This window comes from Mus caroli, chromosome 10, assembly GCF_900094665.2.
Source record: "Mus caroli chromosome 10, CAROLI_EIJ_v1.1, whole genome shotgun sequence".
NCBI classification, from domain to species: domain Eukaryota; kingdom Metazoa; phylum Chordata; class Mammalia; order Rodentia; family Muridae; genus Mus; species Mus caroli.
The window spans coordinates 1800129-1826392 of NC_034579.1; the positions used below are offsets into that span (position 1 = coordinate 1800129).

Consider the following 26264-nt stretch of genomic DNA (forward strand, 5'->3'; position numbering starts at 1 on the left):
CCAACATCCACAGAGAGGGTGGTCACATGATAAAAGGAAATCACCTATTTCTTTGAGAAGCTGATGTACCCAGAGTGAATTAGGCAGTTTACGTGATTAGCTTTTGGTTAGTCAAAGGTAGGCTCAGTAAAGCTGGAGTCTTTGTTCTAGGCTGTAATTTATAGAAGGACCAATCAAATGTCCAGACACAGCTAAGACCCAAGGCTAGTCTCCACTACTCTGCCATCAAAAATAGAGCAAGTTTCTCATCTTCTATGAGCCTTTCTTGTCTCATTTGACACTGCATTTTTTTCCAAACACTAGTATTTAGTGTTTGTAACAAACGATCGACCACCTTTCATATGTCAAGTGCTGTACTATATCTATCCCAGGATGTGGTGTATTGACAGGAAGACACAGGCAAGTGACAATTTAAAAAGCACTGTCAAACACCACAGGTTTGACAATGTTGTATTAGTTTGATAGTTTTTCCTTCTTAGCATTCATGTGCTCAATGTCTCCAAGGAGCAGCTTGAATATGCATCCTTCCTGTTTGTCTCACAACATGATGACACTGCTTTCATTTGTTTACTGTGGAGCTATGACTGAAAAAAAAAAAAAAGAAAACTAAATATGTGGGCTGCAAGCATTGGGTGCAAGCCAGGGCCAAAACCTTTTTTGCAAAGATGTAAATCCCTAAGAAGGGTGGCATTTGATGTTGTTTATAAACTAAATATTCAAGCTATATATAAGTGAACCATTTCTTTCTTTGGATTGAGTTGAAACCCTGAAATTTACCAGCTCAGCACATATATTTTCTTAAGGGCACCGCCACCATGGTATATTGCCTCCAGAGTGAGATAGCTGAACAAGAAGGACATTTTTTTTCTAACATTAGTATTTTTATCAAGACATTGTGGGTGGGTGTAAACAGACACACAGACACACCCACTCACACACAAATGCACACATACAAATGCATATACATGAGCAATTCTAGTGGTGCAGTGTTAGATATTTACATTACAGCTAGAATCACACATAAGCAACAGAGGAAGAAAAGCAATATAATCCTCAAGGGAGCTAGCTACAACAGATCCCTTGGGCAGCTGAAAAGCCAATTCCCTTTTGCTTTTCTTCTGATGCTCCAAAGCATCTGCTTGAAGCTGGCTTCCCCATCCTCCTCTGTGGACCCAGTTACTCCTTCACATCAGCCGCTTCGAAGGGAGCAGAGCCGGCTGGCTCCTCCTGAGCTGGCGTAACGCCCATCTGTGTTCAGCAGAGTTTGGCGACTTTTACAAGGAGTAGAGCACTGGCTTGTTTCCTGTTGTGGATTCATATTTGACAGTAGTTCACCGGAAATGACAAACCCAAGAGCTACTAAAGCCTCTGGGTCCCTCTCCTCCAGAATTATTACATCCTGGCACCTGGCCAGACCCAAAACTACTATCTCACTTGTTTAAACACTCAAGTGTAGATTCGACTGGGACAGAATAATTATGTGTTAGTTTCATACTTCAGGAGTCTGGCAGAGGAAGATTCTAGAAGCATATTCTATCTACTTCCTTTTTTTCAGGTTTTGGCCTGATCACAAGAACAGTGTATAAATCTCCTCAGAGCATATCATGTGGCCAAACACCACTTTCAAGCTGTATTTTCAAGCAGATATATTTAAGTCTAGTGGCAATTTTAGAACATATGAATGTCTGACTTAGTTAGTAATAATAATACTTTCATGGAATGATTACACAATTTGCCTGAATGAGAAATCATCATATGACTATCAATTTCTTCATCTCCAAAGTATGATAATTCTGGCATTAGTTTTATCCTCAGAGGTACCTAAGTATTAGGACATATACAGAGGACATAGCCTTCATTATTCCCCATAGGCAAACAACACTTAGCTGCTATAGGCACTGGCTTGTCCAAAGAAATGGCCTCTGCATCTAAGAGCATCAAAGTCTTGGGATCAGACTACAGTCAGTCAGGAAAGAAGACATGATCCATGCTGGCACATAACCAGGAGGAAATGGGAATGCACTGGACTATGAAAACACTGAGGGTCAATCGTTTTCCAAAAGGACTTCATGGGGTTGTGGGACAGGAAGGAAAAATTGGTGAGAAAACCAGAAGAGACGTAGTCCCTTCTCAGTTGGAAGATTTATTTTTCTGGACTTCTATAAATCCTAGTAAAGTAGAATATGCTCCTAAAAAACAAAACAAAACAAAACAAAACAAAACAAAACAAAACAAAACAAAAACCAGCAGGTAGTCCCTTCTCGCCAGAAAGAGAAAGGCATTTAACAAATGATGTAAACCTAACAATGCCACACACCGTGAATTATGAGGAATGACTATAAACTTTCCACAAGTAAAATTATCTCTAGAACTGTAAGTAAAACCAAAACAATGCATTTCCCCCATTTTTAAAATGCAGAACATACTACTGTCACCTTTCTAGCTGAAAATTCACACCTAGGAAGTACAGCAGTTTGTGCCAGCCAGGGAAGAAAAAATAAATGCTTCGGTACAGATGAATTCAAGTATAATATGATGATATAGTTATCCTTGTTCTAACATATTCTGGCAACAACCACAACCTCCTCTGTTTAAGTATGAGTCATGGGGTGGGTTGAGATACGGATCAGGCATGTCACGCATCATGGATCACCCTCAGCCTTCCATCATGAGGGGCTACTTATTCATTTAGACCACAGCTTACCTGGTGACAAAGCTCTTCCCATTGTCTTTGCAGAAGCTCCACGCGTTCCTTCAGCATGGAGATGTCCTCAGCACTGAGGTAGACAGTCAGGGCATCCCTCACCAGCACCAACTCTGTCAGGTCATCTGTCCACCTCCCAACTGCATTTTCCAGTTCCTACAGGGAGACAAGCATCCATGAACACCCACCTACCTTCAATCCTTTGAGGGGGCTTTGGTGACCTGTCTCACTGGGATTTCCTTGATACAAACTCTTTCTGAACGCCACACTCAAGATCCTTATTTGCATCCTACATAACTTGAAAGTCTGCCACATTCTTCTGAAAAAATACCACAGGTCCTTGCTGAAACTTTCCACCGCATACGTAGTCTTTCTAGGATGGTTGTGGTGGGGTTGTTAGTTTGGTTGTTTTTGCTTTTGACTTTTCCAAATCCATGTTTGTCAGTTTAATGGCCTTCTTTATTCTAAATATGTCTCATTCTACAACCCTGAGACCGTAAACATACCTAAACTGATTACCAAACCACCCACTAGTACTGTCCTGTTCCTGATCACACTAGTGAAATATTTAAAAGAAAAATTTCCTAACTTGAACTTCATTTTTGAATGCTGAGTTGACCTATTCTGTTATATATCCTTATCATGAAACATCAATTTGTCACAGTTTTTCCTGTATTCAAAATAACTCACTAAGTACACATTCTGTAGGATCAGTGATTTATTGAAGTTCTCGATGATAGACCTGTCCTTTGGGAGCATTGTTTAAGGAAATTCAATGTGAATGAGCAGAGGTTTCCTGCCATGCTTGGACAGGTTCTGCCATTTGTGTCATTCTCCCTCTCTGTCAGCCATTGTTTTCAGGTTCCAGCTCATTTAGTGTATGAATGGAGAATTTCATACCACTTCTCCTCTGCCTTTCCTGTCTCTTCACACCAGAGACAAGTTTCTAAAGGCAAGAGTAATTAACGGCACTGTCTGAGGCTACCTTTCCAGGCAATTTCAGCAAACAAGGTTTTAGCCTGAAATTTTCTGGTAATTGCTTTGTTTTGCTGTGGAGGGTGATTTGGGAAGGAACATAATGGCGCTGTATGGAAATACATTCTCCCAGTCTCCAAGTTCAAAAGCAGAATGCTTGTCCAAGTGTTTGGGGAGATGAGAATGGGGTCTCAAAATAATAATGACTGGCCAAAAGACCAAACTATCTAGGTTAATACATATCCAGCATTCTGTCTGTACCTTTAGAACAGGTTACATTGCTATACAAGTGTAATGACCTTACTGCTGTAATATCGATCAAGCCCTATCTTCCTCACAACTCGAACATCACATTCAACACTTGCCTATAATCCCAGAATTACTCTAAATCCTGGGGCATGGGGATTCTATGAGTTTGAGGACAGCCTGGGTTCAACAGTTAAACCCTCTCTAAAATCAAACCAGGTCAAACTCAAGGAAAAGAAAACACGAACACACACACACACACACACTCATGCACACTCCACACACACATATGCACACACAAATAACGCTATCATCTGAACCTAAGCCCACTGGTTTAGACTCTGCACATTCGCTAAGGCAGTGTGGCTAAAATACAGTCTCTAACTTTGACAAATCTGTCAATTATTAATGGAAACATTAGTGGTATTATAGAATCTTGCATATTCTCATCTAGCCTAAGGGAAATAATGATGCTCCCATGAGCTTGTGCCGCGCCACGTGAGATACAACTGATATATGGTGTTTTGGGTTGTGTGGCCTGGTATTAGACCACACCCATTCCATCAGACGATTCATTTAATAAATTAACAACATAAGTTTAAAATTAGCTCCTTTTAGTGTTCATAGTCTTCACATAGCTTTCTTCTGAGGCAGAGACTTGTTATATCTCCCAGGTTTGAACTCCGGGTCTTCCTGTCTTAGATTCTTAAATGCCACCACATCAGCCAACCTTCACATGCATCTTAGGGTAATATATAGAGATGGATATTCTATTCATCATCTTTGGTGCACTGTAAATCACCTTTTAATTTCCATGAGTGTCTTTTATATCTTTTTAACCAGGATTATCAGGAAGCAGTAATGTAAGCATGACTGAGCACACACAGGGAAAGAAAAGCATTTGTGAGGTTACTTTTGATGCAATCAGCATATTACTCAGTGCTGGCCCAGCACTCCACTTGGCTACACAGGTGTGCACAGAATAAATCTTACAGCCACTAAATCATGCTGGTCTTCGTGACCTTGTTGTCCAGGGAGTGGTCTGTGTTGCTGCTGATTGCTTCCCAGGACAATTAGAGGAGGTGATCATAACTAAGATTGGAAGTGGTGATCATAGTCCTTATGTGGCTCGACCCTGAAGGATTTAAGGATTGGGTGACTTCTTGCTTTGATTGATATCAGCTATTTTTTTTTCTTCCTCTACAGAGGGACCTAGCAGGTAGGGTATGCTCCTCTGCCACAGTCCACAGATTTTTCAATGTGTCAACCCTGTCCTTCTTTCCATCAAATAGACTTTCATTAGAATGATTCCCCAGTGGGGGTGTTTCAGAAAGACAGCTATTTATTGCTCTTGACTCAGCTTTTAAATATCTTTTATGTTGTGTCTTAAACTTTTCATTCCCTTCCTCTAAGTCACCCATAAACTGCAGCTGAATTAAATCAGCAGAACAAGTCTTCATCGCAGTGCAGGCTACCCTAACAGGCTCTCCCAGGCCCTCACACACTCATGGACTGCCTTGGGAGTCTCCCTGAGATAGGACCTCACAGGCAGAAGTACGTGGCGAAGGCAACGTAGACAGTCTCCATCCAGTTACTGTACCTTACACCGCATCTGCTCTGCATGAAGTTCCTCATGGTGGTCAGGTAGAGGCTGAGATAACCTCTTTTTGAACATTCGGAGCTTCTCCAGAGAATTGGCTATCCCTCTCTCACATTTTTCCCAGTCCTATCAAAAGAGGAGAAATAAATTGTATACGTTTTTCTTTTTTTGGTGAGAAATTGCAAAACTATAAAATGAAAATGAAAATAAAGAAAATAAATATTCCTTTTAATTGCCAGGGATATAAGTATACCAGTGAATTGTGGGAAGGCAGGTCCACACTCACTACCATTTGAACATCATCGTCTTTATCATCATAAGAGTCACTTGACTCTGTGACTCTTTAGCTCAACTTTAGGTCAACTTGACTCTGTGACTCTTTAGCTGTTTGTCTCTATGAAGCAGGTGGTAATACACTTTTCTTGAGAAAATGGAAGTAAATTCTACAGTTGTGGAAGAATTAATGTCAGCAATGGCTGTCAGGGTACCAAGCAAGCACAATATCCAAAGAATTTTTAACTTTGGATATTTAAACATGGAGTCTGAATCAAACACTGGGCAGAGTGGGAAAGTCATCTAGTTCCTGTCTCTCTCCTTATTCACACACAAGTGCACTGAGTATCTACTTGCTCCCAAATGTACCACGGGTGTGTAACGCAATGAGACAAAACACATCTTTTTGAAATCCAAACAAGCAGGAGTAAGAGAAAGACAGAATGTAGAGATGATATAACCTTAGCTCTGATTCCCTCTAGGCATAGTATGAACCACCTACATTTGGTGTGCAAGCACACAAGAACCGCAGGTATTATAGACATGGTGTCTGTCTGGCTTCACTTGGCTTGTGCTGAAATGTGTCTGGAAGAGTTATGTGTTAGCCCTGAAACACCTACTCAGCAGGAACTGGAAGAAATATCTGTCTCGTGACACATGCTGTGACATTGACACAGGATATGTGGCCGAGAATGACAGCCTCGTACATGTTGGATACCTGAGTGAAGTCAAGGAAAATTATGCCTGGTGTCCGCCCATTTGGAAATGTGACACACCAAACTGGTAACAGGGGCTACCTCTTGGGAATGGCAGCCAACTTGGGAAGGTGCTACAAGGGAGATTTCAATTTTCAAGCTACATACCACAGCTACTACCTCAAGTTTTTACTGGCACATTTATTTATTGTCTACTTCTTAAATTAAAATTTAAAAAAGGAATGTGAGAGGAACCATGGTGAGTGTTGATTTTGTTTTGTTTTTTATAGAGCGCTACTTGTAAGTTAACTTTCATCAGGTATCTTGGTAGATGTCAGATAGCATTCAGTTAAATAAATACCCTGTTTTGTCTAATTCTCCCATATGGGTTGTACTGTCCCCTCCTGGTCACCATGCTCCCAGTACCCTCCCCAGACCAGCAGCTCAGTGGTCACTCTCCACCTAATGCAGTACTGAACTCTAAAGACAATTGGTTTATCAGGTAGAATTACCAACCCGGTACCTAAGTCTGGTTCTCCTTCCTTTCCCTCATCTTCCTTTGTCCCCTGTCTTCTCTTGCCTCAGCTTTTCCTATTTTTTCCCTAACAGGTTCTTATTAACAACCCACAGGTAATATTACTCCAGACATGTTCAGCAAAAAAAAAAAAAAAAAAAAAAAAAATTGCAAGTGTAAGCTTAGTTCTTTGGTTATGTGAGAGTTTGAAGCCAGNCAAAAAAAAAAAAAAAAAAAAAAAAAATTGCAAGTGTAAGCTTAGTTCTTTGGTTATGTGAGAGTTTGAAGCCAGATTCTCATTTCTCTTGAAACTTCCCTCATAGAACGACAGAGCAGCAGAGCAGCAAAGCATCACCTCTTCTCCCTGGTCAGCACCAACAGAGGCCCCCTGTAACCCAAACTAGGCAGGCTTTGGTCTTTGAAGCTCAGATTTGGTCCAATTTCCCTTCATTTTACAATATTCTGTGGTTCTTTTGGTTGCCAATGCTCAGTACTGTAGAAATGATTTGTAAGCAAAATAATTCCCTCTGCGTTGACTTAACATTTCCAATCCAATCAGCACATGGCCCAAAGCTGTCAGTGGAGCCTGTTCACAGATCTGACACTGAGGTCACACCTCAGGACAAAACTGACATTAGAGAGCAGGCAAAAACATAACGATTTTGGGCATACATACCCAGAGCATTAGGCTAACAGCTAAAGACAGAGAATTATTATAGCATTGGTGTAAAGCTACATTAAAATAAGGCTAAGTAAACATGGAACAAAGCTTCCTTAGGCAAACGGAGTGTAATATATGATTCAAAATTAAAAAGATAATCCTGACAAGAGAAGAATAGGGGACTCTTCTTTCCAAAGGTGACTTGTATGGTGAAACCACCATTGAGCCTTTTTTCTGCACGGATGATAAGGCACTAGCTTCAGGTATTCCTCTGCAAACTGTCTGTCAGAGTGAATGTCCTATACACACCAACTGACACATGAGACAAACAAACCCAGTGACTCAGATGCCACACATTCTTATTTATGTCTTGGGACTATCTCCAAAAACCACATCATGAATTATGATACATACATACATGAGTTATGTATGTATGTATATATATATACATAATATATATATACATAATATATATATGCAATATATAATATATATGTAACATAATCACTGCAGTCTCAGCAGAGTGAGTTACAATGTTTCAAATCCTTGCCTGACATGGGGATGACGACAAATGAGTCAGGCATATTATGTTACCAGTGAATTGTTCTGTAAGCAAAGAGTGGTACTTAATACATGTCAGTGGCATTGTTGCTAGGCTGTTTCCTATTCAGAAGGTCATATATATTGCATAAGATTCCCAACATGAGCCCAATGGATGTGAAAAAAAAATATCTTTGGTTTTTTTCGAGACAGGGTTTCTCTGTATAGCCCTGGCTGTCCTGGAACTCACTTTATAGACCAGGCTGGCTTGCCTCTACCTCCCAAGTGCTGGGATTAAAGGTGTGCGCCACCACACCTGGCTCGGGTGTGAATATTTGAAACAATAAATCTACTCAATTACTGTGAGTTATCTCCCTCCATCTAAAATGATGGTACACTGTACTTACAATCAGGAAGAATTGGTGATTTTCAATGTATATAAAATTCAACATTTCTTGGGTACAATTTTTTAAGTGTTAATGACATCAAGAATGGCAACTACTGCCGTTCAAGTGTTCCTCATGATTTCCTGGCATCCTTTTGACGAATCTTCACAATAGTCATAGAGATGAGGTACAATCACACACACTCTGAAGAAAAGGAAAACGCTATGGTGGTTTTCAACACAGCCTTATCTGAACTTAGGGCACTTGTTTATTTTGTTTTGTTTTGTTTTTTCATTTTTTATGAGCATATATTAATTATATAAGGTCATGAGTTTCCTCATGAATTGTTCATATATTTATAACAACTGGAGTGAAGACAAATTATATAGTGTGGACATGAGAGACAGAAGCTCATTATAGGCAATGTGGATAAATCTCAATGCCTTTAGGTTCACTATGCCTATGGCCAACAAAAAGGCTTAAGATGCCTCTTGGAGACTTTCAGGCAATGGCAGCCTGCTTAGATAAACCAAGGCAAATTAAGAGACTCATTCTGGGTTAGCCTTTTCCCCAGCTATAAAATATGAGATAATGATCTTTAAAACCATTCTAGAGTCTACAATTTAAGGAATGGGATCTGCTCTTTGAGTTTCTGGCCGACTTTCTGTCACATGCTTCAAGGCACTGCATTGGCCATTAATCAGAATTAATCACCTAGACAGCCGTATTAGAGTTTAAATTACTCTGTTAGGGGGTTTTCCTGAAAGATGAAGAGGTGAACATTGAGAAACTTTTCCAGTTCATGCAAGATAGGACAGAGTCTTATATAAAACAGAGGAGAAGCACTGGAGGGGGCTGCTCAAGGATCTATAATGATGTGCATCATGATGAAACAATAGGCAGAAATAGCACAGCTCCTAAGAGGGGATTCTACACTGCACTTACTTTCAACAAAAAAGCCAGTTTTTTCTTCTGCTCCTCCAGATGCATGCTGGCCGCCTTCCACTTCTCTTGGATGTCTGTGAGCTCAGCCTGCAGGGCGGCCTCGGCGCCACTGTCAGCAGAGAGCAGGAGCTGCTTGCCAGCCTCCACCGTCAGGATGTAGCTCCCTTGCTGGCGCAGGAACACCTTCTCTTTAAACTGAAAGGGAACAGATCCTTTTATTTTTTAGTCTTCTCTTCACCGGTTCACCCATTATAATCACATTTAGATAACCTTATGAGCTGGCATACATACTTCACATGATTGTGTCCCGAAAGGACATCTTAAATGAATCAAGTGGAAATGAATGGGAAGTAAAATTTCGACAGAATATGAACCCTGCTTGTAAGACAAATGCTCAGAAATCACAGGGTGGCGTGTCTCAGCATGGGTGCACACAGTAGGTCTCTCAAAGTGGTCAAAGCTCGATGAGTCTTGAAAGACATGTAACTGTAATCAGATTAAAATGAGATGAATGTGACCAGAAAAAGGATGTCCTCCTTGCCAGGAGCAAGGAGGGATGCACTGACCTTATAAGATAAAGAGGATTAATTCAGAAAACACAGCGTACTTTTGTGGATGGCTGGAGTGTGAAATGCATGTGGCAGAATGATGCTGACAGCTTGCAAGGGAGTTTTTGCACATTATTTTATTTTATACATGTGAATACCTTGTTTTCATGTATCTCTGTACACTGTGTGCATACAGTGCCTGAGGAGACTACGAAGAGGGTATCAGGTGCCCTGGAACCAATGTTATTGGTGATGGCAGCTGCTGTGTAGGTGCTGGGAATCAAGTGGAATCAAACTCGAGTCCTTCAAAAGAGTGGTCAGTGTTCCTAAGTGCTGACCCCTCTCTCAATCACACTTTTTTTTTTCTTTTCAGACAGTGCATTGGTATGTTAACTCATTCTAGTCTTGGACTTGTGATCATCTTGTCTTAACATCCTAAGTACTGGAATTACAGAACTATGCTACCACACCTAGGGATCTGGCTTTCACACCATTAGAGCAGGGGAGTGATGGGTTTGATTATAGCAAAAATATTCACTGGATGGGTAAAAAGTACAATGAAGAAGGCATGCACTGTATATGATGAGACAGGTTAGGCTACTGTCTACCAAGGCAGGAACTCCTGAGATTCTGGTCACAGGGATGGGCATTCAAGGTCGACTGAATACAGGAAGTGAGGGGCAATGAAGAAGATAATTGTGGAATAACTCCTGAGATTGTGGATCAATAGACCAGAAAGTGGTTAGAACATTTCTTCTGACTAGGGATCTGAAATGTGGAGATAGTCTGGTCCAGAGGTCATTGGCTCTATGCACACATATATAAGTCTTAAAGGTGGTTGCACATTTGAATCATAACCTTAGTAACTGAATGTGGACAGAAGATCCCAGTTTGTCCCTTCTCTATCGGGAGTGGGTTGGTTGAGGCCATATGACTTTTCTTGAGGAAACTGGGAGGAAGGAAGAGCCAGATTAGTCCTTTAAAGGAAGAAAGGCCATAAACATATGCAGACAGGCTAACAGGGCTGGGACGAATGAGGTTATGTGATTAAATCTCCCTGACCAACACCAGGTTGTCTTTCCATCCAAGCTGGACTGTAAGGAACTGCTCTGGGCCTTGGTGAACAAAGAAGAGGGATCTTTGGCATGGCTTCAAATTGCTCTACTCTCTTCCTTTCCACAGGAGCTTTGTAATGCAATAACTTTGTGTATCTCAGTTGAATATTAAGAATGTCTGTTCTGATTTTCAGGCCTCTTCAGAGTCCAGGTGAAGCCCCGAGGCCAAGGTCAAACACAGTGAACCTGCAGAAGAGGCGCATGAACCTGTTCTTGCATCTTACCTGCACTTCATCAAAGAGCATCCTCACTTGTTGCAGTGGTACTGGGATGTTCCCGAGACCACTCAGCGGCAGATGAGACACCTCAGCCAACCATTTACGGAGCTTCTCTGCCATTTCCCTATAGCGTTGCCACTGGCGAATCTGGCTGTCAATGATCCCCCTTCTCTGTTGGGCCCTTCGAATCACTCCCTGCCACTGGTTACTGAGGAGTGTCAACTTCAGGCTGAACTCTTCCCTGGTGAAGAAACAATTAGATGGGGGAGGGGACCAAATTCATAGTCTTGGGTATTGTCACAGGATCAGCCAGTATACATTTTCCATAAATGGTCAAATTATCCATGGTCTGTTTGCTGAGTTGTAAGTAATTTTTAAAGGTAGATGACCAGTCTATAAATGGTGTGTGTTTTCATATCTCAGAACAGATAAAAATCAAATCTAGGGCAATTATCCTATACTCCTTCCTAAATATCCTAAGTATGTATATGTGTGGCACTGTCTCACAGGCCTGTGACAGTCTTTAGTGCCTTACAACAGCACATCACGTGACAAGAAACTCCAGCTAGAATCACATGCCATTTTGGAAAATCAAAATCAAGCCACTTAAATTACATTAAATTAAAAGCTTTGGTTTATTTTTCCTTTAAAAAATATACTTCATAAACATTCTTAATATTCTTCTACAAGTGACGACTCCAATCTCAAGCAAATTATTATGAGACATCATCCCTTGTATATTTTAGGTAAATTTCAGATTTTTTTAAAAGAAAAACTAATTTTAGTCAACACAATATATACATGAAGGTAGTTCAGACAGAGTACATTTAACTTGAATCTTCTCCAATTCCAACTGAGGTGTTGCAGTGTTTGAACACATTCTTCCTAGTTTCCATTCTAAAAAGTATTGGCATTGTTTATAAAGTTTTATTTAATATGCAAACTGTAGCACAGACATGGTGTTTAAGAAGGATGTGCTAAGCATCAAATGGGATGAGTTTCTTGGCAGATTTTAGGGCTAATCATAAATGTAACCTCTCCTTATACTTCTTCTAACACCTATCTATACTATGCTCTCTAGAGCTGATTACATTCTAGACCTCTACGCCTGTTTGGAGTCCTATATTAGTGATACATCATTTTATGTGAGATGACTGTAAAGTTTGAATTTACAACCAAATGTGCCATATCTTCTAAAAAATATTGAATAACTGAATTGGAACAAATGGTTATTCTACAATAAATGCCAATTAATCACTATAAAATATTAAAAGTACTGGGTAAAAAAAACACCCACGTAATTTCTTATGCTCAGTTTAAAAATGAGTTCCCTAGGGCAATGGGAAGATTCTGATGGTCACATGAGCTCGTTAACAGAAATTCTGGTCTGTAACTCACAGGCACGTGGCATAGTAGAATCTATCACAGTAGGATCCAAGCACAGGCAGCTAGACTCATGATATGTCCTTTAAAGGATACCTGTCACCTCAGAAAATGTGTGACCCCCAAGTTCTGATAACAGTAGAGAGCAAGAAGAAGTGCATCAGGTCCCAAGAATAACATAGACATTAGTGCTAAAATCCAGAGTCCTGTCTTTACTATGTAAACTGCCCCAACCTGTCTGCCCTTGCTGAGCTACTGAAAATGACTCTTCCTGGTGCTGAAGCTGAAGTTTGAAGAACAAAACCCCCAAAACTGACATTTATAACCTAAGTCCTTCTTGTCTGGTACCTTCCTGGCACCCACGGACTCGGGTCCAATTTGTCTTTTTTTTTTTTTTTTTTTTCACTAGCAACTCTCAAAATTCTTTATTTAGTTCCAACTCTCCCATTTTCATCTCTTTTGTGTTTTTCCCCCTCCTAAATGTTAGCATTTAAATTTTAATAGATGTTGGCTGGAATGGGAATTTCAAACTTTATTTTACTTAATGACTTGAATGTTTATAATACTGCTAAAAAGCTGGCTATGGGATGATAAAGCAAAAGATAAAAAAAAGGTAATTACATTTGAATTTGGTTTATTCAGAGAGTCTTAAATTCCCAGTAATGGTCACATTTAAGTTTGGCTTGCTTAGAATAGAGTAAGTACAACCTCACATATTATTGTTCCAATCTTAACCATACAAATCTTTCATGAACTTCTCATAAAATAACCACTGGAGGCTTAAATTGCTTCTAGATTGCTAATTATAAAATGATTTATTTTCTAATGTTTAAAAACACACCATTAGTTATAATCACAATTACTGGTCCTTGGTACGAGAAACATATACATAGGGACTAAAGCCAATTCCCCAAATATAAACATGGAAACTAGATTACATGAATACCATTTCTAGGAAAGGTAGACACACGAAGCTGTCAACTCCCATGTTGGAAGAGAAGCTAGAATTTCACTTTTTTTTTTTTTTTTTTNCTGTCCTGGAACTCACTTTGTAGACCAGGCTGGCCTCGAACTCAGAAATCCACCTGCCTCTGCCTCCCGAGTGCTGGGATTAAAGGCGTGCGCCAATAAAGAGGTTGTTTGTTGGGATGTAGAAGTGAGATTTCACATTTAATACAGTATGGCTTGAGGGAGCAAATGATCTTCTCACACAGAGGTATGCTCTGGGGGAATGGGCTAGAATAAGGCCAGTCCTGGCCACAGAGCACCCTTAACATCAAGCCTGGTCTTGCTCCCTTTTACTTATGCGACCTTGTTCCAATCAGTTCCCGTGTGCATCTAGAGTTTTCTATCTCTCCGTCAGAGTCAGACAAGTGATACCTCTGCCCCTTTTAGGACTAAGATTTTAGTCAGTGCAGGGAGATATTCGTAGCAACTGTTCAGTGACCATCGCTGCAATCCGTTCTGATCTATTCACTAACTCCAGTCCCTACAGACTAGCGAAGGTTGGCTAGGTGATTTCCAATTACCCTACGCCCTTCATATCACATAATAGCATCCTCTGCAAAGATTCAATGCTCACTCATTGCAGAGACTCAGACAAGCCTTCCCTCCAATTACTGAGGCCCCGTGATGATACAATTGCCTTAGGATGATTGGATCTATGTCCTCTAATCTCTCATTAAAAAGAAAATGACTAATTTACTGGGGAAACTTTCTTCATAATAATTTATAAAAGATCCTACCTATCATCAACTTGACCTTGTTCTAGAAGATTCTGCCCATCAACAATGATGGAGTGGAGGATCTGCTGGCGGCTGAACATCTCCGCTTGAAAAAGCTGTAATTTGAAAAAGAGAGACATACTTTTAAGTCCCTAATTTTTTTTTCTGATAACTTACCGCACAGTTTGTTTTTAGCAGGGCTATGAAAAACATATTCTGTCCCATCTGCAGTGTGGGAGTAATTTTTTTTAATTACCAATTAGGATAAACTTAAAGACAAAGTTTTAGTTTGGGTTTTTAATTAGATGACAAACATAGCTGTATTCCCCCCCCAATTCATTAAAAATTAACCTAATAAAGTAAGTTGATGAGTTTGCAATTTGTACTCTGCTTTTTTCTTAAAGCTCACTGTTTTTCAATGTAGTCCAGCAAGTAAAATTATCTCATGTGCATAAAAAAATAAATAACAAACGCCTGCAAGGATTTAAGTGTGGCTCAGTGATAAAAAGCAGTGGTTTGGTATGTATGAGGCCCTAGGTTCAATTCGTACTAGATTGAAAACAAGGAAAGCTGAAATAACAAAATGCTCCATAGAGACACTGATATTTCTAATTCTCTCCTCTGTCTGTTAGTATTGTTTATTTTGAGATGGCATTTCACCAACTTGGCCTGGTTGACTTTCAACTGAAAGGCATGTGTGACCCTCCTGTCACAATCTCCTGGGAGGCTGGGACTGCTACACAACACTACTGCCACCTGCCTCTGCCTCCAAGTTATGGGACTAAAGGCATGAGCCACCATACCCAGTCAACCTGTCTCCTGACCTGTAAGTCTCTATACTTCAATACAAGATCATGACTATGAACACAGTCCTCCGAACAGTAACAGAGAGCCCAACCACATTTTAACTTAAAATATTAAAATTGACAGATAAAAGAAGAAAGAGGACCTAACATATATTTGACTAGATCAAATCTAGAAATTTCCACTATGGACATCTTTCAAAGATCAGGCTGGCCTTGAACTTGCCCCAGTCTTCCTGTCTCTGATTCTTGAGTGCTAGGATTAACTTGGCTGATGCCTGGCTAAGTCCTAAGTTTTAAAAATATGTTTAAAATTTTTGTTAGCTTGTGTGTTTGTGTGTGTGTGTGTGTGTGGTCTATGAGCACAGAAGCACTCATATGCAGGAATAAATTCTCTCTTTCCACCACACGCATACTGGGGATGAGACTCAGGGCATCAGGATCGGGAGCAGGCTCCTGTACCCACTGAGCCATAGCCTGAGCCGCTAAAAGTTTCCATTAGCTTAAAAGTTGCCCAAGTCACTTACCTCATGTGCTCTTTGCTGCTCCAAAAGATGCTGGTAGTTGCCTGAGATCTCCACTGCCAACTTGTGCTCTGTCTGAACCAGAAATTCCATCCATGTCTCACACTTTTCCAAGAACGTCTGGTGCTGAAGCAAGAACGACTGCAACTTGCTGACAGTGGCAGACGAGGGAGAAGGGTCATGTGGTCACCTTTGTATCTTCCAATTATACAATTAGATTCAATGTTCTCTGCCTCAGTTCTGGTCAGACCACTACAAAGACTTCATGTGCAGTGCAAATGCTTTAAAATCCTGAGTCATCAACATTTTCATTGTTACCTTTTGAATGCTTCAAACTGTACCTACCCTATGATTATACTCTTTTGGAAAAATTTTTATGATTAAGACAGGGGTTGCATTCTTAAACAAGAGAAATTATAACTCAAGTTTTCTACTCAAAAACATTTTGTTTGTTAGTATTGGAAAGTTCTAGAATTTACACATAGATGTGTGTGTGCATATATACACATATATGCATACACATATATGCATATATGCACATATATGCACAAATTCATGGTCTCCTGGTATTTTTGGTTGTATGGTTCGAATGGGTTCACTTCAAAATTCTTGCATTAAAAATTAAAGGTCAATATACCTATGTTTCATAGGTGGGAATTTCAAAAGCTTATTCGGCCCTGCGGCCCTCTGTCCTGTGAGGCCCTACCCTCTTGTGCTTTGGCTTTCTTTCATGGGAAAAGGCTGTTTCTCTTCTCTGGAGGCCTTGGGGGCAAGAAGAAACCAGCTCTCACTAGACAACAAAACCTCCTGGCACTTTAACCTTGAACTTCCCACACTCTGTGGCTGTAAGACAATAGACTCATATTTTCTTCTTCTGTTTGTTGTTTTGTTTTTGAGGCAGGGTCTCGTGCAGCCCAGGTAGATCTTGAACTAGCCAGAGAGTTTTCATGTGCTGGGATTACAGGCATTTGTCAGTACACTCTGTTTATGTGGATGAAGGTAGCTAAGGACTGAATGGGGTGGTGGTGGTGGTGTTGATCCCTGTTCCACAAGCATTCTACCATTGAGCTACATCCCCAGCCCTGAGGAAATACTCCCCCTCCTCAGTCTGTGGTACTGTTGTCATAGCACCAGGAAACACACAGAAACTACTGGAGTGACTAAGATGCCTCACCTGAATCTCTCTGTGGTCTGAGAAGAGGTCAGAGACCAATGGCGGTTCAGGTTCTGCATCCTCTTGATCTCCTTGTCATTTAAGGGTAGCCGGTACCCCAACTCATTGAGACGGTCTAAATCAGGAGCCAAGCTGCTGAACTTTAGCATCTGTCCCTGTCAGTGACATTGAGAAATAAGTTCAACCCCATGTCAAGAAAGCAGAGGTTTTTTGGTTTTTTTTTTTTTTCCCCCTTTACTTCAAACCACGCATGTCAGATATCAGGAAGATTGTGTGGCCTTTGGTCTATGGAGTCCCTCTAGGCCACACACATGCCCCAGAGGAACACTTGTGCAGATCCCCACAGCTTGCCTTGCAGAGATTACTTTGAACCCATTATCCTTTGAAGGACAGTAGAAGCTTATATATAATAACTCATTTACAGGATTGTTTACTCTTCATCGAAGAGAAGAAGGTTAAAATTATGCGGATGACTGAAAGTTTCATTGAATACTCATTAAACTTAATTGATTTATGTTAATCAGCTCCTTTATTATTCAATAGCAACTGCAGTACAGCTCTTGGCATGAATAAACATTGCTATACTAGGGACAGAAGGAATCACTTCTTTTATCCTGAAGACAAGTCCCTGGAGGTAAGTAGCACTGCAGTTCCCTCTCTGATGCTGAAGGAGGGAAGAGAGGGCAATATGTCAGTAAGTGGGTCTGGGGGTAGACCCAGGTGCAAGAAGCTTCCCAGTTTCAACCAGGCTTGGAAAACTACTACATGTACATCAGTTTTATATTCTAGATCCCAACCTCCAAGTTGAGAAGCCGCAGCCCAGTGGCAGTCAGGACTTGTAACAAAGTGAAGTTCTATGTCCTGTGGGGATCTTTGTCTCCATCTAGTAAGCCAGCTACAGGAAGCAGAATGTGTCAGGCTACTTTGATGTTCTCTCTCCCTCCCTCCCTCCCTCTCCCCACTCCATCTCCACCTTCTTCTCCTCTCCCCTCCTCTTTTCTGTATATGTGTGCATGTGTGACCATGTGTGCATCTGTATGCATGTGTATATGTGTGTGTGCAAGTGTGTCTGTGTGCATGTATGTATGTGAACACATGTCTGTGTGTCTGCCTGTGTGCATGTGTGTGAGCATATGTGTGTACATGTGTATGTGTGTGTCTGTATGCACGTGAATGTGTGTGTACATGTATGTGTGCGTGTGCATGAGTGTATGCTTTCACTGCATGCTCTTTGAAGGGCTCATGATCTCGAAGGAAGCAAATCTTGCTGTTCATGGAAACCAAAAGCCTAAGTACGAGATGATGGAATCTCCATAGATAGACATCCACAGAGCTCATGTGACATGATACTTCTCCTTATGCGCTGACAGAGAGACTGTCACGGCTCCCACTCCCCCAGACCTAGCTGAATGTCATGATAAACCATGGAACAGAATTGTATCCCTCATAAAAGTGGAAAGCCTGACCCTTGATAAAGATGGCAGACTTCTTAAGAGAGTCCCATTGAGCAAAATGGTCATGCATTCACTGGCTTTGTAGAATAGGGAGCCACGGAGGACAAGAATCCAGAAAGCAGAAAGCTTATGTACATACACTGGAAGTAGGGTGGCTTCCAGTGGTTTGAGAAGTATATGGATGCTGATGCAAGAAGGGGAGCTTAGGACCAGGAGATGACCAACAGCCTTGGTCTACAATGATGCTCTTTATCTTAAGAGCACGGGAACTCACTGAAGAATTTTGTGTAAGTTTCTATGTGTGTGTCCCTGTGTGCAGGTGCACATGCATGTGTGGGCACATATATGTGTGCATGTGTGTGTATACATTGAAGCCAGAAGTCAGTCAACATCAAGAGTTGTCTTCATTCTCTCACTGTACCTAAAGCTCACCAAGTTAACAAGATGAGCTGACCAGCAAGTCCCAGAAATCCTTCTGTCTCAGCTGCATGGGTATCAGAATTAAAGGCACATGATGGAATGGCCAGCTTTTTACATGTGTTTTAGACATCTGTGCTAAGGTCCTTATGCTTACATGGCAAGCATTTACCTAAAGATTGAGCCATCTCCCCAGTTCCCACATGGAGGATTTTAAGCAAAAGGATACATGATAAAAATTTTGCAAGCCTACTGCATTATTAATTTTTAGTTTATTAAATATTTTAAATGATTGATGATTCACTAATTTTTTTCTTCTAAAAGCTACATTAATATTATTAATTAACAAATCATAGTGTAAATAGTTGTGGGATCAATGTGATGATTTTATATGGAAACAATGTAGGCTAATTGAGTCTACAGAATTAAGCAAAACTTTGAAGACAACGGTCTCTGAATTTGAGAAAAGGGAAGAGGGAAGGGGTCAATGACGAGGCTGCATAGATTGAGGTAAGGTAAAGGGAAGAGGGAAGGGGTCAATGACGAGGCTGCATAGATTGAGGTAAGGTTGGAGAGAATCATGTTAGAGATATGGCAGGGTAGAAGCCTTTTAAGATATGATGGGACTGGCAGAGGAAAGAAAGGTTGGACTGGTCACTAAGGACTGATCCTGCTAGGACTCACTGGGCAGCCCATCACCAGCACAGTGGTCCTTCCTCTCAGGGGGACAGAAAGGATGAGCTAAGGGCATGTCAGTGGGGTCTTGGAAGAAAGTGGTTGGCAATGAGTTTCCCTCAAGATTTTGAGGATCGAAGTTGTGGTGGTTTGTATAAGATCTGCTCAGGGAGTGACACTATTAGAAGATGCGGCCCTGTTGAAGTAGGTGTGGTCTTGTGGGAGTAGGCGTGTCTCTGTGAGTGTGGTCGTTAAGACCCTCATCCTAGCTCCCTGGAAGTGAGTATTCTGCTAGCAGCCAACAGATGAAGATGTAAAACTCTCAGCTCTTCCTGCACCATGCCTGCCTGGATGCTGCCATGCTTCCACCTTGATGATAATGGACTCAACCTCTGAACCTGTAAGCCAGGCCCAATTAAATGTTGTCCTTATAAGAGATGCTTTGATCATGGTGTCTGTTCACAGCAGCAAAACCCTAAGACAAAAAAAATCTGGAAGCATGGTTTACATACACTTACCTTCAGTTCCTCCATCCTTTCCTGGATAGTAGAGAGGTCAGAGGAATGAGTGGGATCCTGTCCTTGGAGGACGCCCTCGGCTTCCACCATCCAGACCTCTAAGGCTTCTAAGCTCTTGGCAAATGTTTCATAGTCAACAACTCCAGCCTAGGTTTTCACAAAAGAAACCGGCATTTTAGTGGAATGAACTGGCACTTCTATGAAATTTAGTTAAAGGGCAAGCATCTAAGGAGAGCCCCTTTCGTGGGATGCTGCTCTGAAAGCAATGGGGCAGGAATGGTGTTTTCCTCTTTGTCTGCATAGGTTTGCTTTGTTTTCCTTAATAAGCAATGAAGGTCATTGTTTAAATGCATCATAAACTATTTTTGAAGTATTTTGGGTTTTGCTCAAGGCTACTAAATCCACTTGGATACTACCATTGAAACCACTTAGTGTCGGCATATTGGGTACTAGGGAGGTGGGTATGATTTATGGGTTGACCTGCTAAACCAAACCAATTTTAAAAGCAAGTTGTAGAGAACAGTGTAAAACTGCTGCCTTTCCTTGACTCCGAGGGGACTTCTAATGCTTTTTCCCCCTTTTTTTTCTTCCTTTTTTGATGTTTCAGTATTACAGGAAGTGTCATTTCAGCGCTGAAGAATCTGCTTCCTGTGTTTTTCCCTCCAGACAGAAAAAGTGACCCATCCAGAACACAGTCACTGGGTCCCTACCTGCAATACTGCTTGCTGCTTGCAAAGAGCCTGCTCCAGGGCACCCACGCGCTGGCTGAAACAGAGCTGCTCACACTGAATGGCTGCTGCTGCGGACACATCCACCTGCTGTCCAAGCTGCTCTCCTAGTTCACGGAGGATGAAAAGCGAGTCCTTGACTGTCTCCAGTCCCTTGAGAAGGTCCTGGGAGACACAAGAATATATTCATTGTGAAGCGTGCTATGGGTCCTCCTCAGCACCTTCAGCAATTAGCAAAGGATCATGTGCATAGTGGGTAAGGGTTTCTGTGTGATCATTAAATACCTTCACCTTCAAAAATGTAATCAGACACTGGTTATAACTATTAAAAATATGAATTATATATGTGTTAACAATATAACTTTACATGTTATATTACTCATACACACAGAGAGAGAGAGAAAGAGATAAAGAGAAAGAGAGAGANGAGAGAGAGAGAGAGAGAGAGAGAGAGAGAGAGAGAGAGAGAGAGAGAGAGAGAGAGAGACTCTTCTAATTAGGTTGGGGATACAGCTTAGTGTTGGAATAGTTCAGTTGCCTACGGGGATACTGTAGGGATACAAACTCCTATCCCTACAGTAGACAAACTCCTATCCCTAGCTCCAGGGACAAAAAAAATAGATCGTGTATAATACAAGCCACATAAGCTCATTATATGCAAATTATGTAGATAGATGGGGAGAAAAGAAAGAACCAAACCAAGAAAGAAGAGAAAGGGAGAGAAAGGAAGGAGGGATAGGGAGAGAGAAAAGAAGAAAGAAGAAAGAAAAGAGAAAGGAGGAAGGAAGGAAGAAAAGAGGGAGGGGGCATGAGGGGATGGAGGGAGAGAGAGAAATAAAAAAAGAAAAGAGGGGGCTGGAGAGATGGCTCAGTGGTTAAGAGCACCGACTGCTCTTCCAGAGATCCTGAGTTCAATTCCCAGCAACCACATGGTGGCTCACAACCATCTATAATAGGATCCAATGCCTTCTTCTGTTGTGTCTGAAGACAGCTACAGTGTACTCATATACATAAGAGAAAAGAGAAGAGAAGAAACCACGATGCACTAGATGTGGCAGTAAGGAGAAACCTTAGGTCATGTTCTCCTCACTGTTTTGTATATGTAAACATATCAAACTGAAGGCATGGTGCTGCAGTTCGCCTTTACTTATTTCTATGGAGGTCTTTGGCAATAGTCTATCTGTGGTCTCCTAATTGTAGCTACACCAGGGTTCAGGTGCTGGTGGGGTGTGGAGGTCAGAGATGGCTCAGGTGGACAGAGCTAAGGACCTTCTCTATCTCTCTCTCCATGGCATCTCCAGCCTGTACTTTATGAAACCCAACCATATGCCCATAACTGTGAGCCAGTGGGGGTTCCCTGTTTCTGGGTCCTATGGAGTAGTAACAAGATTACAAAAGACTTCTGCTCCTGATGACAGCTGGGGTTCCATCTGCACAAGATGTGCCTGAACAGTGAGCTTCCTTTCAGAGAAGAACAAAGGGCACCTTTAACCTTGACACAGATAACAACATGTGTCTTGGTTCTGAAACACTGAAAATGACTGCTCTTATAAAGACAAAAAAATTCCAACCAAAACGAAGGTTATCTTTATTGTAAACAATAACCCTGCCGCTTGAAACCCTTATTTAGACTGAAGGTATAAGCTTGAGTTTATGTGGGTTGTTTTATAACTTGACTACTTTAATAAGCTGATTTGGGAAAGCTTTTAAGCAGATCTTTGTAACAAAGATCATTAAAATAAAGACAAATAAGGACAAACAATAAGAGGTCCATAATGGGTGGAATAAGAGAAGGCCTTTCTCAAAAGCCCTAAGTAGGTTATTGGCAACTATGGAGGAAAGGGGAATCATATAAAAGCTATTAAAATGTGTGGCAGCAAGCTGCTGCTCTCTGCTGTTAAATACCTGAATGAAGCTATTGTCTGATGTACTGCAGCAGATAACAAATCTAAGTGGATGATTTTTTTTTTAATAATGTGGATAACTTTAACAGTTGATTTTTTTTTAAAGGCATGATTTCCCCCATGTGGTTGCAACTTACAGGACTATTTCAGTACAAACAGATAGCCTACATTTTCCTCATAGATTTATACCCCACTAGGGAAAAGTGGGAAAGGCAACTCATTTTTAAAAATAAAACAATGGGAAAGAAACTCACAAATTGTAAACACATGCAGGAAGGTTCTGTAAGACTAGGCTCTTCAGTTAATGGGGTGATGAATTTGGGATACACTGTCTCACAGATTTAGATAGCCCCAAAGCTCACATGCATCTCTACTAGCCCTACAAAACCAATGAAACTGAAGGCCACTGGGTTGGGCAAGTCCCAAACAAGTTCCTGAACATACGTTGCAATCCTGAATCCACTTGGTGACTTCATCATCAGCGATATCCTTGTTAGTGGCTGCCTTCAAGAGCACACTGGTCTGTTCCTCTTGTGTCTGGATGGCAGAGGCACACTGCTTTGAGTAGTCCTTGTATCTCTGCCAGAGCTGAAGGAGGGCCTTGCTGGAGTGCAGCTGTTCAGCGATCTCTTCCAGTAAGTTATTCCATCTGCAAGCAACGACAAGCACTTAGGGCAGATTCACATCTCTTACCAAAGGCTATCACTTACTATTTTATTTGTCTTCATCCTGGTTCATGTGAACATGGGCATAGCAAAGCAATGACTCATGTCTATTTAACATAATAAAGGCTAATGTGTCACATTCATATTCCAAGGGGATGAAAACTATCCTTGGGACTGTGGAAGTCCTGATCCTTCCTAAATGTCTTCTTTGTGGTTATTTTTCATTAAATTCGGTTTGTAAAAAGAAAAACAACCAAAGCATTAGTAGAGTAGACTCTCTAGATCTACAGCTGAGAATGCTGTAAGAGTAGGTGGTCCCATACCTCATATTGACTTCTTGCAGAGTACTGGAGAGGGTATCTGCCACAGGTGGGTGACACTCCTTCAATAGTTGGTTGGTGATAGAGCCGAATTTCTGTAAGCCTCCTTCCTGTTTTTCTAGTTCATCATGAAGATTCTGCTCAAAGAAAGAGAACCACATGAGCAAGTTTAAAATGGACAGGCATGCGTTACTCCACTGCTGTTAAAAAGATAACTTCTTATAGTTCTGTTCTTGTGACTGCATGAGAGAAGAGTCACAGCAACTGAGCCCTCTTATGCACATGGACTCTTCTTTAGAAGCCCATGAAGGATGTCCTAGCTTAGGGAAGATGCTGTAGCAGTGGTCCAGGTACTATCTGCCACACTGTGGCTCTTTTTGCCAAAACAAGGGTGCCAGGTCAGTAGCATGGGGAGTGGTTCTCCCAGTAATTGATGAAGAAGACAGCCAATCACAGCTTTTCTGAGGACCACTTCTAAGTTCTACCTCATGCAAAGAATTTTCCAGGTCTACATTTAAAAAAAAAAAAAAACTCACAGAAAGTAACTGTACATATCTGTAGGACAATTGAATAAGTGTTCAAAAACATTCATATCTGTTTCTATTGTAGGATGGTTAAGTTAATCTAATTAACAGACCATCACCTCAAATATTTAATAACTTTTGTCTAGCCCACTTCTTCTCATCCTTCCTAATGCTGAGACCCTTTAATATAGTTCCTTATGTTGTGGTGACTCCCAACCATAAAATTATTTTCATTGCTATTTCATAAGTGTAATTTTTTGCTACAATTATGAAACTGAATGTAAATATGTGTTCTAAGTTACACTGAGCTGCATGGAGAGACCCTGTCTCATGTTTCTGCTCCATGTTTCCCTGGAAATATTGTTTAAATGATAGCTTCAGTTTTCAGCAGAGAAGAAGTAGGCTATGAAAATACAGTACTGCTTACCAATATCTAATTGCTTGCAAATCAAAATATCCAAGGAATATGTGGTGTTGAATTTACTATGTGTAAGGTGAGTTTTAATGGTTCCTAGTAATTGCACAAGTACTTAAGATTTAAAGGAATATTTACACATTAAAGTCTTCCTTTTTCCCAAATCTACCTCTGAAAGGCATTCCCTTATGAAAATCCACCTAGGCGCTCAGCAATATGTCAATGCAGATGGGTAAGCAGAAGTAGTGGGGCTAGATGTCAGGAGACCCATGCTGGGCTCTAGCTGGGATCCCCATCCCTTGAGGACCTGCCCTGCTCCACCCATTTTCTATGTATTTTAGCCAAGAAGAATGAACAGTGACCAGTCAGTGTGGCACAGTGTCCAGATGAACAAGGCAGTGAAGACAGAAAGCAAGACCTGGAGATGAGCAGGGACCTAAGAAGTGACCTGGAGCTGGGTTTAAGGCAAACTCCATCAAGTGCATTCTGGGTGAACACAGTGTGGGTGGAGACACGCGTGGAACCAAATAGTGAGCGCTGGAAAGGAGGTGATTTGATGGTCTCCTTGGTCAAAGGGATCCCACCCATATGATTAAAACCTATGCTTGGAGTGTTTACCACCTTGCCTCTTTTTCTCTCTGTTTTCTTAGCTCCTTAGAAGATATTTGGAGAAGCAGGGTAAGAAAAGAAAGGGAACACATAAATGGTGAAGGCAGTGTAATCAGGAAGTGAATTTGGGTAGCCAAGCATCTCATAAAACATACTTGTAAGCAATTTCCATAACAGGTAGCTAGAAATCATTTATTTATATACCAGATAATCTAGTGTTTGCTACCCACAAGCAGGTTCTATTAAGTTAAAATCAAGCAAGAAAACTAATATGTTTAATACTTAAATGCTAAGAATGTTAAGGCACTATTTCAGGACCATATTTCTACTCACTAATTTATCTTTTTGTTTCCTTCAAGGGGAAGTAATGTTAAGATGCAATACTTTGATTACCTGAAGATTGTCGACCTGAACTTGTACAGCTTCGGAGGAACCTGTCAACAGACGGAATCGGGACAGGGAGTATCTGGCCTCCATGAGGTGACTGTTGATCTCGTCACAGGCTGCTTTGTGATTGCTCCACTGGCCAAGGGCTGAGGTCAGCTGGATCTTTAATTGTTCAACCTTTTGGAAAGAAGAACATGCATCATAATTTCATATAACTTAGTGTGACGGAACAGAAAAATGTTAATCTCTGAAATCCTTCATTGGAGTCCTAGGCTCTAAAAACAACAGGGAAGCACAGGCTGCTGTGCGTTGCCTAATGTGGGTGCTGGGAACTGCACCTGGGTCCTCTGAAAAACAAGTGTTTGAACTGCTGAGGCACCTCTCCAGCTCCAAAGGGCTAACTTTAAAATTTGAATAGTGTATATTCTTGTACCAAACAATGATCAGGTTTCATAGTGACATCTGTGTACAAGTCCATAATATGCCTTGATCAGACTGACTCCCCACAGCCCTCCCTGTACATAGTTTCCTCTAGCCCCTTTCTTTTCCCCAATAAGTCTCCCTTCTAATTCCATCACATATATGCATATATATGGAAATGTAGATTCCACACACAAAAC

The 26264-nt window shown here is 41.1% G+C and overlaps 1 protein-coding gene across 13 annotated transcripts in view; it reads right to left on the minus strand.

The window, feature by feature from the left end:
• Syne1 (spectrin repeat containing nuclear envelope protein 1) overlaps nt 1-26264 on the minus strand; it is a 444430-nt gene that overhangs the window by 58923 nt on the left and 359243 nt on the right. For all 13 annotated transcript variants that reach the window (XM_029482408.1, XM_029482403.1, XM_029482399.1 and 10 more), the window contains 12 exons: nt 25651-25821; nt 23713-23846; nt 23169-23373; nt 20803-20985; nt 20093-20239; nt 17029-17183; nt 15858-16005; nt 14549-14643; nt 11427-11661; nt 9540-9734; nt 5526-5651; nt 2705-2860 (listed from right to left, as the gene is read on the minus strand). In XM_029482408.1, coding sequence (XP_029338268.1) covers nt 2705-2860; nt 5526-5651; nt 9540-9734; nt 11427-11661; nt 14549-14643; nt 15858-16005; nt 17029-17183; nt 20093-20239; nt 20803-20985; nt 23169-23373; nt 23713-23846; nt 25651-25821 — 1950 coding nt within the window. The remainder of the gene's footprint in view (nt 1-2704; nt 2861-5525; nt 5652-9539; nt 9735-11426; nt 11662-14548; nt 14644-15857; nt 16006-17028; nt 17184-20092; nt 20240-20802; nt 20986-23168; nt 23374-23712; nt 23847-25650; nt 25822-26264) is intronic.